Consider the following 13,558-nt stretch of genomic DNA (forward strand, 5'->3'; position numbering starts at 1 on the left):
ACTTACAGTCTCCAGTTCATCTTACAAATGCAGGTACAGCTTTTTGTAGACCTTACTGAAGTTTATTTAATCACAAAGGCTTTACAAGGCCTGACGTGTGAAATTCACTCCACACTTGTGCAATACGGTGATAAAATCAGATCTTGGCCAACTTCTCTGTGGGAAGTGTGTTTGAATGCACTTTTCTTGGCTTTTCACAGCCTGTTGTGATTTCTCATTAACTTAAACCCAATGTTTCTTCATGGGTTGGAACAGGTAATTATCTTGCCAGTGTTAAGAAGAGTCATCATTCATCTGGAATTATTCCATGGATAAATAAAACCCTAACAGGATAATGACTCTGTCTGCTGATCACATTTCTCAGGCTGACTCTTCTTCCAAACAAATCTAATTGTTCAAGTTGAAGCTGGGCATTAGGGAAGTTTTAAGAAGAAATAGTTTTTAAACTCCACATTCAAAATTCAGTTGCAATAATGAAGGGACAAGGAGAAATGGCCTCAGGCTGTGCCAGGGAATGATCAGGTTGGACACCAGGAGGAATTTCCTCATGGAAAGGGTGGTCAGACCTTGGAAGGGGCTGGAGTCCCCATCCCTGGAGGTGTCCAAGGAACGAGGATGTCAGGGCTGGTGACAAGGTGGGGACTTGGAACTGTTGACCTTGGAGGGCTTTTCCAACCCTGTAATCCTGTGATTCTGTGATCTGATATCAAATTTTTCCCCCTAATTTGAGGAGGTGACAGCCAATGGGCAAGTCTGTGCCAGTGCCCCAAATGCTGTGAGCAAATCCCTGACTCATCCCTTCCCAGAGCTGGCTGGGAACTCCCCTGGAATTATCCCAGAGCTTTTCCAGTGGGAGGTGGCACCACTCTCACTTTCATGCCCAGCAATCCTGAGTCATCACAGGCAGAAATGGAATTCAGGGATGTCTCCTGGACCTTTTTTTCTGGGATGTTTTCTTCTCCTGCATTGGGATGGTTTGTTCCTACACGGTGTAGCTGCTCTGTGATTTCCCTTCAATCAAATAAAGTGGTTACTATGGGCACAGTGATGCTTTGAACTTCCTTGGAACTTTAATTGAGGAATATCAGAAAATCACCAGTCACCAGCCTGCAGAACTTCCACAAATAGGAAAGTTTGGTCATCTAATGTGGTTTCACCTGTAGATGAGCTGAGGGATGTCTGCACTGTGAGATTCGTGGTCATGTTTTCAAAGCCTGGTTAAGAAAACATCAGTATGGGCACTCTGGAGTTTTAAAAACCAAAATACTGCGTGTGGTCATTGTGTTGTCAGTTCTGGAGTTCTAAATAACACATGCTGCATGTGGTCACTGTGTTGTTAGCACCGTCTGTTTAATTTTGGTTAATGTGTGTTACCTGCTGGCAGAATACAGTTGTTTTGTGGGCTCTTCACACTAAAGTGTTTCCAGGTGAGTCAAAGTAGCTACAGAAAACCCATTGTGGAGTGCCAAACGTGAGTGTGTGACTGAGGAAAGCATTGTCTGTGGGCTTGAGCTGTGCCTGTGGACACAGGGATGAACCTGTTTGGTCCCAGCAGGAGCTACAGCACCTCAGACCCCGCTCTTGGAGGGGTTTTACCGCAGGAGTTGTCCCATTTCTTGGCCAGGAGAGCTGGAAGGGTAAGGAGGGGCAGGGAACCAAGCATCCCAACCTCTGGCACAGCCTGACACCCACCAGCTTCTGGGCAGTGTTTGGCCACTGGTTATTTGTCACCTACCCCCCATAACAGCAATACTGCCACTGGATCTGCTTTTTTTCCCCTTAAACCCTGCAAGTTTAAGCCATGTGGTCCCAAAAATGTGGCTTAGAGAAGGGTTATGTGGGTTAGACAAGCTCAGCTGTTAATTAAAAGCAGAGAATGAGAAGGGATGGACCCAGTGGGCCAAAATCTCAGCTGGTGCCATCGGGTGCCACCGCTGGCTGTGCCACTTGCCAGGGCTGTCCCCAGCAGTGGGTTCTGCCCTGGGGGTCTGCACGGGCCAGGATGTGCACCTGGGGGAGTTTAATGCTTTCAAACCCCATGTTTGCACTGGGAATATTTGGCAGAGCATTGGATAAGCTGTGCTGCCAGGTGGGCTTTCAAGCCAGGCTTTATTTATAAAGAGGGCACTGGCTGTGTCTGAACCAAACGGCTTCGTGGGTTTGTACGACCCGGTGTTTACAATTCCTTGTGATTTTTTTTTAATGAAATAGAAGAGTTGCCAACACATCAAATAAAGGCAGAACATCTTTGCATATCCTTGCGTGCCATGTTTTATGAGTGAATCTGGGAATAAGCTAAAGGATGGTGTCAAAGCAAAATGAATGCACTTCAGAGCATTCCTGTTCTCTAACTCACAGCATGCCAACTCTGCCTTCCCTGTGCACCTCTGAGATCACCCAGCACTGGGGGTCCCTCCAAGGTGCAGGATTGGGCTGTGGGATGCTGATTTTCAGTGAATGTTTCCAGGACTGGCACCCTGAGCTTGGTTTGATATCACCTTCCCTCTCCCACACTCAGTGCTGTCCAGCAACACTCTCCTCCTTCTCCAGGTCAGGCTTCTCAGGGCTGGCTGGACACAGGGAATTGGGAGGTGCTCTGCATTCCCATGCCATGGAATGTGTGTGCACACCCCTTCTCCCCAGCCTCCCACCATCACTCACTAAAGCTCATATAAATCTATTTCTCCCTGGGGGATGACTCCAAAAGCCTTCCCTGATGCCTGAGCAGCCTCACTGGCTGCAGGTGGATCCGCTGTTATAGGGAGACAGTAAATCCTGGATGAAGTGTGGATACAGGGAATGTTCTACTATGACCTAGAGCTGAGGCAGGACATGCTGGCTTAACACCACCCTCCCTGAGATTTGCTATTCAAGATATAAGTACAGACTTAAATCTCCATTCAGCTTTTCCTGAAGAGTAAGGAATTCTCCCAGCAAGGAGCAGGTGCTGCTGGGGTTCAGATCAGTCCTTCCAGCCCTGTTAACTTCAGTGTATAAACCACATCCCTTCTGGTGCACATGGGTTTGCAGGATTCAAATAGCTTGTAAATATTAACAGATAACACCTTCAGCAGCCTCTCAGCACCGTGTTCCCCTCAGCTCTACCACTGCGAGTTGTTCTGCCTCTCTAAAACCCATGGGGAGATTTTAGGGTGGGTCAAGTCCATCCTAAAGATTAGCTGTGATGCCTCAGGTTTGGCTTTTATATTTTCACATTCTGAGCTGCTTTAGTGTGTGGCTCTGGGCTGCACATCAGGGGATGGTGAGCTCTCTGCACAGAGCAGGGAGACAAAACAATTCCTGCTCCAGCTGGGCACCAAGGACAAAGGATCCAAACCTCAGGCCCAGGAGCACCAACAACGTGGGCTGGAGAGAGAAAAACAAGCAGGATGGGACTGCACGGGCTAAAGCTGGAATGGGACAATGAACTGCAATGTGCCCATGGAGCAGAGCTGATCCCAGGGAGAGCCCCCGGGAGCGCTCGTGCATTTTGGGACCATTTGGGTTCCTCTTGGGTGCAGCCCTGGCTGGGCTCTGGTGCTGCCCAGGGTGGATCCATGGAGGAGATCCTTTTGATCAATCCCTGCTTTATTCTGTGACTCTGCCCAGCCTCTGCTCTGGGGCAGCCCTCACAAAGGCATCAGCTGCTTAATTAGCATGAGGCCTCACAGTGAGCAGCACTGCCAAACCAACTCCAGCCCTGGCCCGCGCTGCCTTTTCCCCCTTGGTTGCTTCTGCTGCCCAGATGGCTCAGCCTGCCAGCACAGAGCATCAAATCATTTTATTCCTATGACAGCAACTTGATTCCTGATGATAGAGAATCCATATATTAACAGCATCTTATGGTTCTTCTCTTTTCCCCTTCCAGGAGTGAATTCCTCAGTTGTTGCTGATTTCATGCCCACGTCGTCATGGAACATCTCAAGTGAATTAGATAAAGGTAAGCAGGCGGAAAAAAACCCCAAAACCACCTGAAATCAGATTTTAAAATCTCCATTTTTCTTGACTTGACCAAATCAGCAAACAAAGCGGGTCAGGGGGTATTCAAGATAAACCTCATTTGCCTCGGGATCCTCTGACATTTAATTTTGTGTGATTCTGTGATTTCTGGAGATTGCTGTGTTCATTTCTTGTACCAAGAAAATGTTCCACAGGGCAAAAATATTTCAAGATGTTCTGTCACACATTTTTTCCTGGTGGATCTTGGGATTTGAACTCAAAATTCACAAGCATCAAGCACTCAGTTTGCTCTGATGTGTTTTATTACAAACTTTTGAGGCTTTAATTTGCAGGTGGCAATTAGGTGTAACTTGGAGCTCTCCAAGGGGTATATATTGTAAAAAAATGAGAGTTTTATCATTCTCCTTCATTTTGTAAATTAAGCACTGCTAATTTAAGTCAAATTGCTGAGATTCCCTCATTACAAGGCAGTGGCTGCAGCTCCTGAGTCAAACTTGTGCATCTTTGAGGATGCTCTTAGCCACCCTCACTGTGCAGCTTGTCAACCACGTTTCATTTGCCAGCCATTTACTGCTGAGATGGAAATTTCCCGCAGCGGAATTCTACCCCAGATGGTTTTCCCAACTGTTTTTGTCTTTGTTTTGTTGCTGTTTTTTGAACATGTGTTCGTAATGTTTGATATTTAGGCATAAATATGTTTTCTGTGCTTAAGGATGAGGAGAATATGTAATTCTGGGTACTTTGGGTTGATTCTTTCACATCTGCCTTCCCAGCAGGGAAGGAGCAGGACTTTAAGGTGATCCAGGACACAGTGGAGAAGATGAAAGTCAAAGGGCTGGTGCTTGCTGGTGGGAAAGGGAGAAAAGCTTGTGGTCATTCAGCAGAGAATTCCCAAATCCCAGCAAATTGCTGAGGGAAGGTGTTGACAGAATGGAGTTCTTATCCCACTGCAGGGATTCATCCACATGCTCATGGCAGGTCTGGGCTGTGCTCAGGGAACATCCCAGAGCTCGGGAGAAGTGAAGGTGGTGCTTCCCCCAGGCAGAAGCATGGAATCACAGAGTGCTTTGGGTTGGGAGGGACCTTAAAGCCCATCCAGGGCCACCCTAGGGACACCTCCCACTGTCCCAGGCTGCTCCAAGCCCCATCCAGCCTGGGCTTGGGCACTGCCAGGGATCCAGGGGCAGCCACAGCTGCTCTGGGCACCTGTGCCAGGGCTTCACCCTCACAGGGAAGGATTTCATCCTCGTATCCCATCTAAACCTCCTCTCTTTCCATGTTTCTTCCCTGTTTGGCATCTTTCTTTGGTTTTTCAGAAAATAGGAAATAATTAACCGGCCTGGAAAATAAAACTCAGAAGTATGGGAATGCCAGAGAAGGCAGAACTTTGACTTGGGAGAGTCCAAGCACTCTGTGATTGAACCATCTCCCCACGTTACCTCCGTGGCACCTGTTGCCGAGCCGGAGATATTGTCAGGAACAGGTAAAATGAAGTTCCCGGCTTCTAATCCACCTGGAATGCTGCAATTAGCAGTTTGGGCTGAGTCCCGCATTCCTGGGGGATTACCGGCCCCTTTGCTGCGGCTCATTAGCATTTAGAGCGCTGGCAGCTGCCACGCCTAAACTCGGATTTACATACAGGATTAAAACAAAGCGTTTGTGCCCGAAAAGCTTCGTCAGAGGGGCGGCTTCTCCCGGGGCTCCTGCCAGCAGAGGCACGCAGGTTTTGTCTTGTCTCACCTGGGCTTTCATGTGGGAGCTGCTGCTTCCCTCCAAGCCCTGAAACTCCAGCTTGGATCAAGCCAAGCCCTGGGCAGCACACGCTGGGCTGGGCAGTGGAAACCTCCGAGGAGAAAATGAGGCTCAGTTCCCATTTGTTTTGCATCTCAAGGAGTGTCTTGGTTTGAACAGACAGGTGGCTGCTAAGGAGGGCAGGAGCCTCCCCTGAAATGGAAAATGCAATCCCCCTCCCTGTGAATTGTTATAATTTTAAAATTAAGGGGTTCTCAGGCAAAGATATGGGAGCAGGAATAACAGTTCTTTACCAGGGAAATTAAAAATACAAATGCAATAGTACAAAAAAGAAAACAAACCAGTGCCAGAGTCAGAGCAGGCCCTGGCAGCCTGTGGGTCAGGCTGGTGGCAGCAGTCCCATCCCATGGTGGCTCAGCCCTCCTGCAGTGCCAGCTGTGCTTCTGCTGGAGCAGGGATCCTGCACAAGGCTGGAGTTTTCCTCTGAAGCTCCAGGGCTGCTGGAGATGGGCCTGGGCTTCTTCTGGGAATGCAATGGGGCAGAAAGCTGCTCCTCTGGGAATGCAGTGGGGCAGAAAGCTGCTCCTCTGGGAATGCAGTGGGGCAGAAAGCTGCTCCTCTGGGAATGCAGTGGAGAAGAAAGCTGCTCCTCTGGGAATGCAGTGGGGCAGAAAGCTGCTCCTCTGGGAATGCAGTGGAGGAGAAAGCTGCTCCTCTGGGAATGCAGTGGAGGAGAAAGCTGCTCCTCTGGGAATGGGGTGGGGAAGAAAGCTGCTCCTCTGGGAATGCAATGGGGCAGAAAGCTGCTCCTCTGGGAATGCAGTGGGGCAGAAAGCTGCTCCTCTGGGAATGCAGTGGAGAAGAAAGCTGCTCCTCTGGGAATGCAGTGGGGCAGAAAGCTGCTCCTCTGGGAATGCAGTGGGGAAGAAAGCTGCTCCTCTGGGAATGCAGTGGGGAAGAAAGCTGCTCCTCTGGGAATGGGGTGGGGAAGAAAGCTGCTCCTCTGGGAATGCAGTGGGGCAGAAAGCTGCTCCTCTGGGAATGCAGTGGGGAAGAAAGCTGCTCCTCTGGGAATGCAGTGGAGGAGAAAGCTGCTCCTCTGGGAATGCAGTGGGGAAGAAAGCTGCTCCTCTGGGAATGCAGTGGGGCAGAAAGCTGCTCCTCTGGGAATGCAGTGGAGAAGAAAGCTGCTCCTCTGGGAATGCAGTGGGGAAGGCTGCTGTGGTGCTCCAACCTCAGATTGTATCCAGGTAGGAATGCTTGGCTCCTCCCCTGGGCGGAGCATCTCCCCATGGGATGATGGAATGTTCTCAGCCATGCAGGGACACTCACTGGCCATGAACAGAAGATAATTAATAATTAATGGCCCATGAACAGCAGAGATCTCCTGGAGGGAGGACTGGTTGTGTCAGAGATAAAGAAAACTGCCCGATGAACAGAAGAGAACTGCCCCAGCTCTGACAGATGGGAATAAGATACACAGCCCAGCCACATCTTGCATTTCCAACCCAAGACAAGGAGTCAAAACCCACTTGTCTTCCAGGAGGTGCTGGCGTCGCAGTAAAACTCATTTTAAAGCCTGTTAAGTTCACCACATGAAAGTGGTTTCCAAGCAGATTTCCCAATTAAATCTCTGCCCGCTCTAAGTGGCTCTGACTCTACCTGCTGCCTTTTGGAAACGAGCATCTCCTCCTCCAGTGTGTGCTGGGGAAGGAGGAACAGCTTGATAATAATATTCTGCATTTTGAAGTAATGACTTAATTTGGTGCTTTCCGTCGCCAGGTGAGCTCTGCAGTGATTATCTTACAACTGAGCCCTATTCAGGTTTCAATTTCTATTAAATAAGCTAAATCGACAGCATTAAACAGTTGCCTGTTTATTCTTTTTAGCAGGAAATGAATTTAAAAGAGACGCAGCCACCCGTGAAGAGCTGTTGAAAGCAACGATTGATGGGAGGGAGGAGGTGGTTTCTCACCAAAACCTTAAAAAAACAAACAAACTGGGCATAAAAAATAAAAAAATAATCACTTTTAAAGAGGGGGATATTTAGCTATAAGCATTCCTCTCTCTTTCTCTACTGGTAAACCATGGTGTGCAGAGGGAATGCCATGGGGGAAAAAGAGACATGAAAATACGATCCCATAAATATTTAATTGTATAAGGAGAAATAAGTGAAGTTGGGGGGAAAAAAAAGGGGGCTCTGGTGGTAGGAAAAGCCCCATTCCAGGGGGCTGGTGGCAGCACGTGGAGCTTTTCATTCCCAAGTTTTTTGAGATTCCCTTTGGTGGGGGGAGCCTGGAGCAGCCCCAGGTGGGAGATCTCCCATGGGACTGTGGTTCATTGCTCCAGGAGGCTGGGAAAAGCCTCATCCATGTGTGCTCCTGCACAGCCCCGGGATGTGGCACAGGGGTTTCTCCTTGGATTTCTCCTTCCCTGTGCATTGCCTCCCGTTCTGTCCCTTCTGACCACCAGCTCCTGCTCCAGCTCTTTGTCTGGGAAAGCTCCCAGTTTCCCATCTTCTCTTCCTTCTTTAGAAAGGTGAAGAGCCCTCCATTCAGCTGCTCCTATCCCACAAAACAGATCATGGAAGGAGAGGCTTTTCCTTCTTCCTTCCATCCCGTGTCAGTTTATTTACAAAGAAATAGGCCTGAATTGGAAGGAGAGCCTATTTACATCTGCTACACTGGAGGAATTGTTTGGGATCTCTTCATCCTCAGGCAAAGATAATATTGGAGTCCTTGCCAGGAAAGAGTCAGCTTTGGAATATTATTTTAACTGTGAGTAGGACTCAGCTTCAGTGGCTGTTCATTCTGCAGGGCTGATAAGAGAACGATGCAGCCGCCCTGGAACGGGTCCTCCCAGTGCCCCCATTCCCACCTGCAGCCTCCTCCAGAGGCACAGGGATGTGTCCTGGCTGTGGCTGAGGGCACTGGGGCAGGGCTGCAGCTCATTTCCTTTGTTGTTGCCTCCTCCTCCTCCCAAGATCTCTTCCCTTGGTCCTTCAGCTTCCAAAGAAAACCATTGCTGTGAGTTTTTGCCTATTTTCCTTTTCCTTTCATTGCCTATCAGCTCTGGCAAGCAAGTATAAAGCCTTGGAGCTTGGGAACCGTTTCCATTTCCAGACACCCACAATCCCAAGCTCAGGCTTTGAGCTCCCCACAGCCTTTGTATAAGAAGAAATAAGTGAAATTGGGGGGAAATAATAAGTGAAGTTGGTTGGGAAACTGGGAAGTTGGGCACTTCCCAGTGCCTGCAACAAACATTCCTGGAGAGCTTGGCAGCAGGAGTCAGGGTTTGACAGCGGAAGATCCAGCTGGGATTTATCCTTAACATTCAAAGGCATATCAAGGATCACTTGATATCAGTGATCTGGGGATGCACAGCCCAAAATGAGCGTGGAGGGTCCAAACAAGGGGTGGCAGAGGTGCAGCATTTGGGTCTGCGTGTCCTGAACTTCCTGGAGATCCTGGTGTGGGCAGAACATTCCCTGGAAGGGTTGGACAACAGCTCCAGCAGAGCAGGAGGGAAATGCAGACAGGAAGGTCTGCAGGACATCAGGGGTGCAGCCAGCTCAGGGAGTCTTTGGCTCTCCCTCACTGACAAATCCAGGCTGAAGCTGCCACCTTGGCACGTCCTTGCAGGCAGGGAAAGGACCTGGCTGGGAGTTCTTCAGGGGAAGATCTCGGTGACATCCCAGGATTTGACTCTTAGGCAAACTACATCCCAAACATAAACACAACTAAACGTGGGGAAAACCAGGTGGGTCGAGGCCTCCTGCCTTTGGCCCCAGTCCTTTAGAGATTCCAGATTCTCCTTTGAAATCACTGGATGCGAATTTGATCCGTGTGCTGAAAGGGGAAGAATTACAGCTTTCACATTCATGCACAATTTACCTTTCTATTTTCCTTTATTATCTGGGGGATATGGGGTAAATCAAGCTCCCCTGATGGGGCTCAGGGTTCTGATTCGATTTGTGGGGTCCCATTAGTAGCAGGGCAGTAAATTACTGCTACTTTGTTTGAAAATTTTTTTAGCCACAGTACATTAGCTCCTTTTGTTTGCTTTTCCACTGACGGAGCGCACGTTTTTATTTGAGAATTTGTGTTTCTTGAATGTCTCATTTATAAATAATACAGGGTGTGAAATTTGAAGGTCACAGAACACAGCCTGAAAATAAAACCACCCTGAGTAACTTCGGGCTTTCACGGCAAAATCTTCCACAAAAGGCTTCACTTACATCAGATTTTTTATATAATCTGAGTGTGTGCAGTGAATATTGATCATTATACATAAGGTAACTATATATAATAACCTTTTCCTGGCTCATCCAGCTATCTTTGTTTATTTGAAAGATTGATAGATCAGAGGGTCAAGGGACGTGTTTTATTGTACGTTTCTGTTCCAAATTTCCTGACATTTTTCGTTGAAAAAAAAAAAATAGACCTTTAAAAGGCACAGAAAGGGCTAATAAGAACCAGATCCTAAAGTGATGCTATGTCAGAATGTCAGAAATAACAGCTTTTCTTTGACTCCACAGCATTAATCTTGAGGCACATACCTTTCCATACACCCTCCCTTTAATGCTTGAGTTTTTCTTTGTGGCTCTTTACTGCAGAGCAGCTTCTAAAGTGACAACAAAATCCCTTGATGGTTTTCAGTAGTTAGCTTTATAGCTGGATGTGGACATTTGTTTACCTATTCCAAATCACTTTTTTTTTGGTGATAAAGTTTAGAGGTTTCCTACTTGGGCTATAAAACTGGTTCCTGAGTAAAGAAAAGCTTCATTTCCCCTCAAAGTGACCTCTAAGACATCTGTCCTTAAACCTCAGAGCTGTCTGATGAAAGGAGGGGCAGAAGCAACTCTCAAATGCATCCAAGAGTTCATGCAGGGTAGGGAGTTGCCCAGTTCCCACCCAAAAGCGGTGGGATTCAGGTTCCAGATAATTTTTTGGAAGTCTGGTTTCCCACCACAAGCCCAGCATCATCTCCAAGCTGCCAATTATCAGAATATCAAAATTAATTCTGAGAATCCCAATGACAGGCACAGGTGGAGATCTGCAAAGCCATCAGGCCTCGAGCTGTGCCTTGCATGGTTGAGGTCAGGGGGTTATCCTGGGTGGCACTGAACCCTCTGGATGGAGTCTGGGAAGGGAAAGTCCAGAACAGAACTTCCATGTGCATCCCAGACTGACTCCTGCACATCTCTGAGGAAACCCACTGGAAGTAAAGCTGGGCAAGCTGAGGCAGCAGAAGGTTTCCTTTGTCCCAAGATTGCAGACATTGGATATTTCCATGTGATTACCTGGATTTCTTTAATCCTGATATTTTTCAAGAGTTGCCAGATCATGACTTGAGTGCTGCATCTCTTCCCTCCCACTGTCATTCCTCTTGTTTATTCATTTAAAATAAGTGAAATTCCAAGTGGGAGTTTTCCTTTTACCCCTTTTAATACCAAGGTCTGGTGATCAGACCCATGGGGAATTGTTTCCCTCTGTGAGTTATGGGCAGATCCAGCAATCCGTGGTGAATCCTTTTTCCAAGGGATGTGTATGGCCACGCTTCCTTCAGAAATCCTGCTGCTTCCTTCCTTTTCACGGAGCAGCCAGCAAGCCCCTCCAGCATCTTCAGTCTGGGTGGACTCTGTGTGGTTGACCTCCTCCAAAGACAGTTATTCCATATGGAAGATTCCCAGCGGCGTGAGCTCGGTGGCAGTGCCGAGATTTGCGGTTATGGAGCACATCCAGGTGTGGCACCGCATTGGACTCGTGGACGATCCAAGGCTCTGAATGAATGACAACGCAGCTTTCCCTGAGACACTTCTGGGCATTCTTCCAGTGTGTGCGGTGACGAAGAACCAGGGAGCTGCCAAACCTTTCACTTCACAAACATAATTCAAGGCCAGGTTCACAGATTCACAGAATGACCGGGTTGGAAGAGACCTTCAAGATCATCAAGTCCAGCCCAGCCCCAACACCTCAGCTAAACCCTGGCCCCCAGTGCCACATCCAGGCTTGTTTTAAACACACCCAGGTTGGATGGGGCTTGATCAGCCTGGTCTAGTGGAAGGGTCCCTGCCCATGCAAGGTTTGGAATGAGCTGAGGGTTGAGGTCCCTCCCAGCCCAAACCATTCCAGCATTCCATAAATGCAATAAGCACTGGAATGTTGGTGTCCTGGTGCCTTACTCCAGCCAGGGCAGGTTCGGCTCTCTGCGCTGCAGTGCAGGTTTGAATCTTCAAGTCCAGAATTAAACTTCTCCAGGCCAGCAGCTGGAAAAGGTGTTCCCATAGCAGCTTGAGGAAAGGTCTGGAGATGTTTGCAGAGAACTGTGTTGCTCCCCATCTGTGATGCAAGGAACTTGGCTCAGCAGCCTTTCTTGTGCACCTGGATTAAAGCTGGTTTAGGCTTGAGCAGAAACTTTAATTTTAGCTTTTCTTTGAATATTCCGAAAGATCAGAAGGGCAGAGAGAGAAGGATAAATGAAACAACAACTCTTCTCATAAAATGACCCTTCCAGGGTCTAATCCTGCGTCCCCATCGTGCTTTAAACACCTTGTGAAATCAGAAACATGCAGCACACGCGGTGCTGGGGGGGAAAGGTCTCGCTGTGGCCAGCAAAATCCTCCTGCAAGCCAAGAGGGTGTTACTGCTCTAAGCTGTGTCTTTGGTAATTTAAGATAGAGTAACCATGTGGTCACAGAGCAGATTAACATTCTTCAGCCGGCCGGGACGAGCTTTTATTTTGAAAGCCACCTGGGCTCCACTTAAAAGTAGTAGAATAGTGGAGGATTTATTAGGACTGGGCAGGCTCCTATTTAACAATGTCAAGGCAGAGCTGTGGAAATACAGACACTTTTCTTCTTTGGAGACACGTAACGCTCTACATTTCGTCCTTGCACAGCTGTTGCTGTTCTGTAACATCAAACCAGCACAAAGTTTGGCCTTGAAGGATACCTAATATTTGGGTTTTATATGCAGTGTCTCCAATTTATGCGCTCAGAATCATGAGGATGACTTATGATGTGTTGTGTTTGCCTTGGCAATGGCTCAAACCCAGAAATATATTTCAGGCTTGGCTTTCCAGATATTATCTCAAGTCATTTAAAAGTTCATTATAGGGCACCCGCTAGTGCTGCTCTAGTAAAGGGGCTGTCAGCATTTTTCAAGGGTTTATAACTCAGCCATTAAAAAAAAACTCTCTGTGGGCTGAAACTTGGCATTCAGGGTCTAGGCCCAGCAGTAAATTGTTTTTACAAATTAAAAAAAAATCAGTTTGACTATTATTAAATTATAGGTGGGCTAAATTTTATTTAGAACTCTTTCAGGCTATTCTCCCGTACTTCTGTAAATTAAAACGTTTCCCAAATGTTTTTATAGAGTGCTACTCTAAAATATGGACAGGCTTTTGTTCTGTGCTCGAAACCCTGATATTTAACTTAAAATACAATAACAGTGCTTATCCCAGCATAGCACTTTTCACCTTCAAAGTGCTTTATGAGCATTATCTCATTAATGTACATAGCAGCCTCCCCATGATGTAAGAGGGATTATTATCCTCACTTTATGGCTGGAGACATCGAGCCAAAAGGTTTAAGGCTGTTTTTAAAAGGCCTTAGTTGCACAAATCCCATGTGAGCTTTGATTGGCTTTGGGTGTCTACTTCCCTTTGGCTCTTCTAAAAATCACAACTGAGCTGATTCACCCAGGGCTGCTCCGAGCCAGGATTAAACTCAGACTTTCCAAAGGGCAGTGCCACCAGACTGGATCATTCCCAGTACACAAAACCCATCCTTTTTTCTAAGAAATTGTTCTTTAGGTCAGAGGGAGTCAACTCCATCTGGAGGGCT

The 13,558-nt window shown here is 47.6% G+C and overlaps 1 protein-coding gene and 1 long non-coding RNA gene across 3 annotated transcripts in view; one reads left to right on the top strand and one right to left on the bottom strand.

Annotated features, from left to right (window-relative positions):
* ROR1 (receptor tyrosine kinase like orphan receptor 1) overlaps positions 1-13,558 on the top strand; it is a 156,642-nt gene that overhangs the window by 102,620 nt on the left and 40,464 nt on the right. Inside the window, exon 2 of one of the 2 annotated variants that reach the window (XM_068198993.1) lies at positions 3,869-3,940. In XM_068198993.1, the coding sequence (XP_068055094.1) occupies positions 3,869-3,940 (72 nt within the window). Of the gene's footprint in view, positions 1-3,868; positions 3,941-11,650; positions 12,016-13,558 lie in introns of those variants that run through there. The other variant, XM_068198994.1, reaches the window with a different exon arrangement.
* LOC137478891 (uncharacterized) overlaps positions 13,126-13,558 on the bottom strand; it is a 369,499-nt gene continuing 369,066 nt past the window's right edge. Inside the window, exon 3 of the long non-coding RNA XR_011001858.1 lies at positions 13,126-13,135. This is a non-coding gene — a long non-coding RNA (uncharacterized lncRNA). The remainder of the gene's footprint in view (positions 13,136-13,558) is intronic.

Source organism: Anomalospiza imberbis, chromosome 9, assembly GCF_031753505.1.
Source record: "Anomalospiza imberbis isolate Cuckoo-Finch-1a 21T00152 chromosome 9, ASM3175350v1, whole genome shotgun sequence".
NCBI lineage: Eukaryota > Metazoa > Chordata > Aves > Passeriformes > Viduidae > Anomalospiza > Anomalospiza imberbis.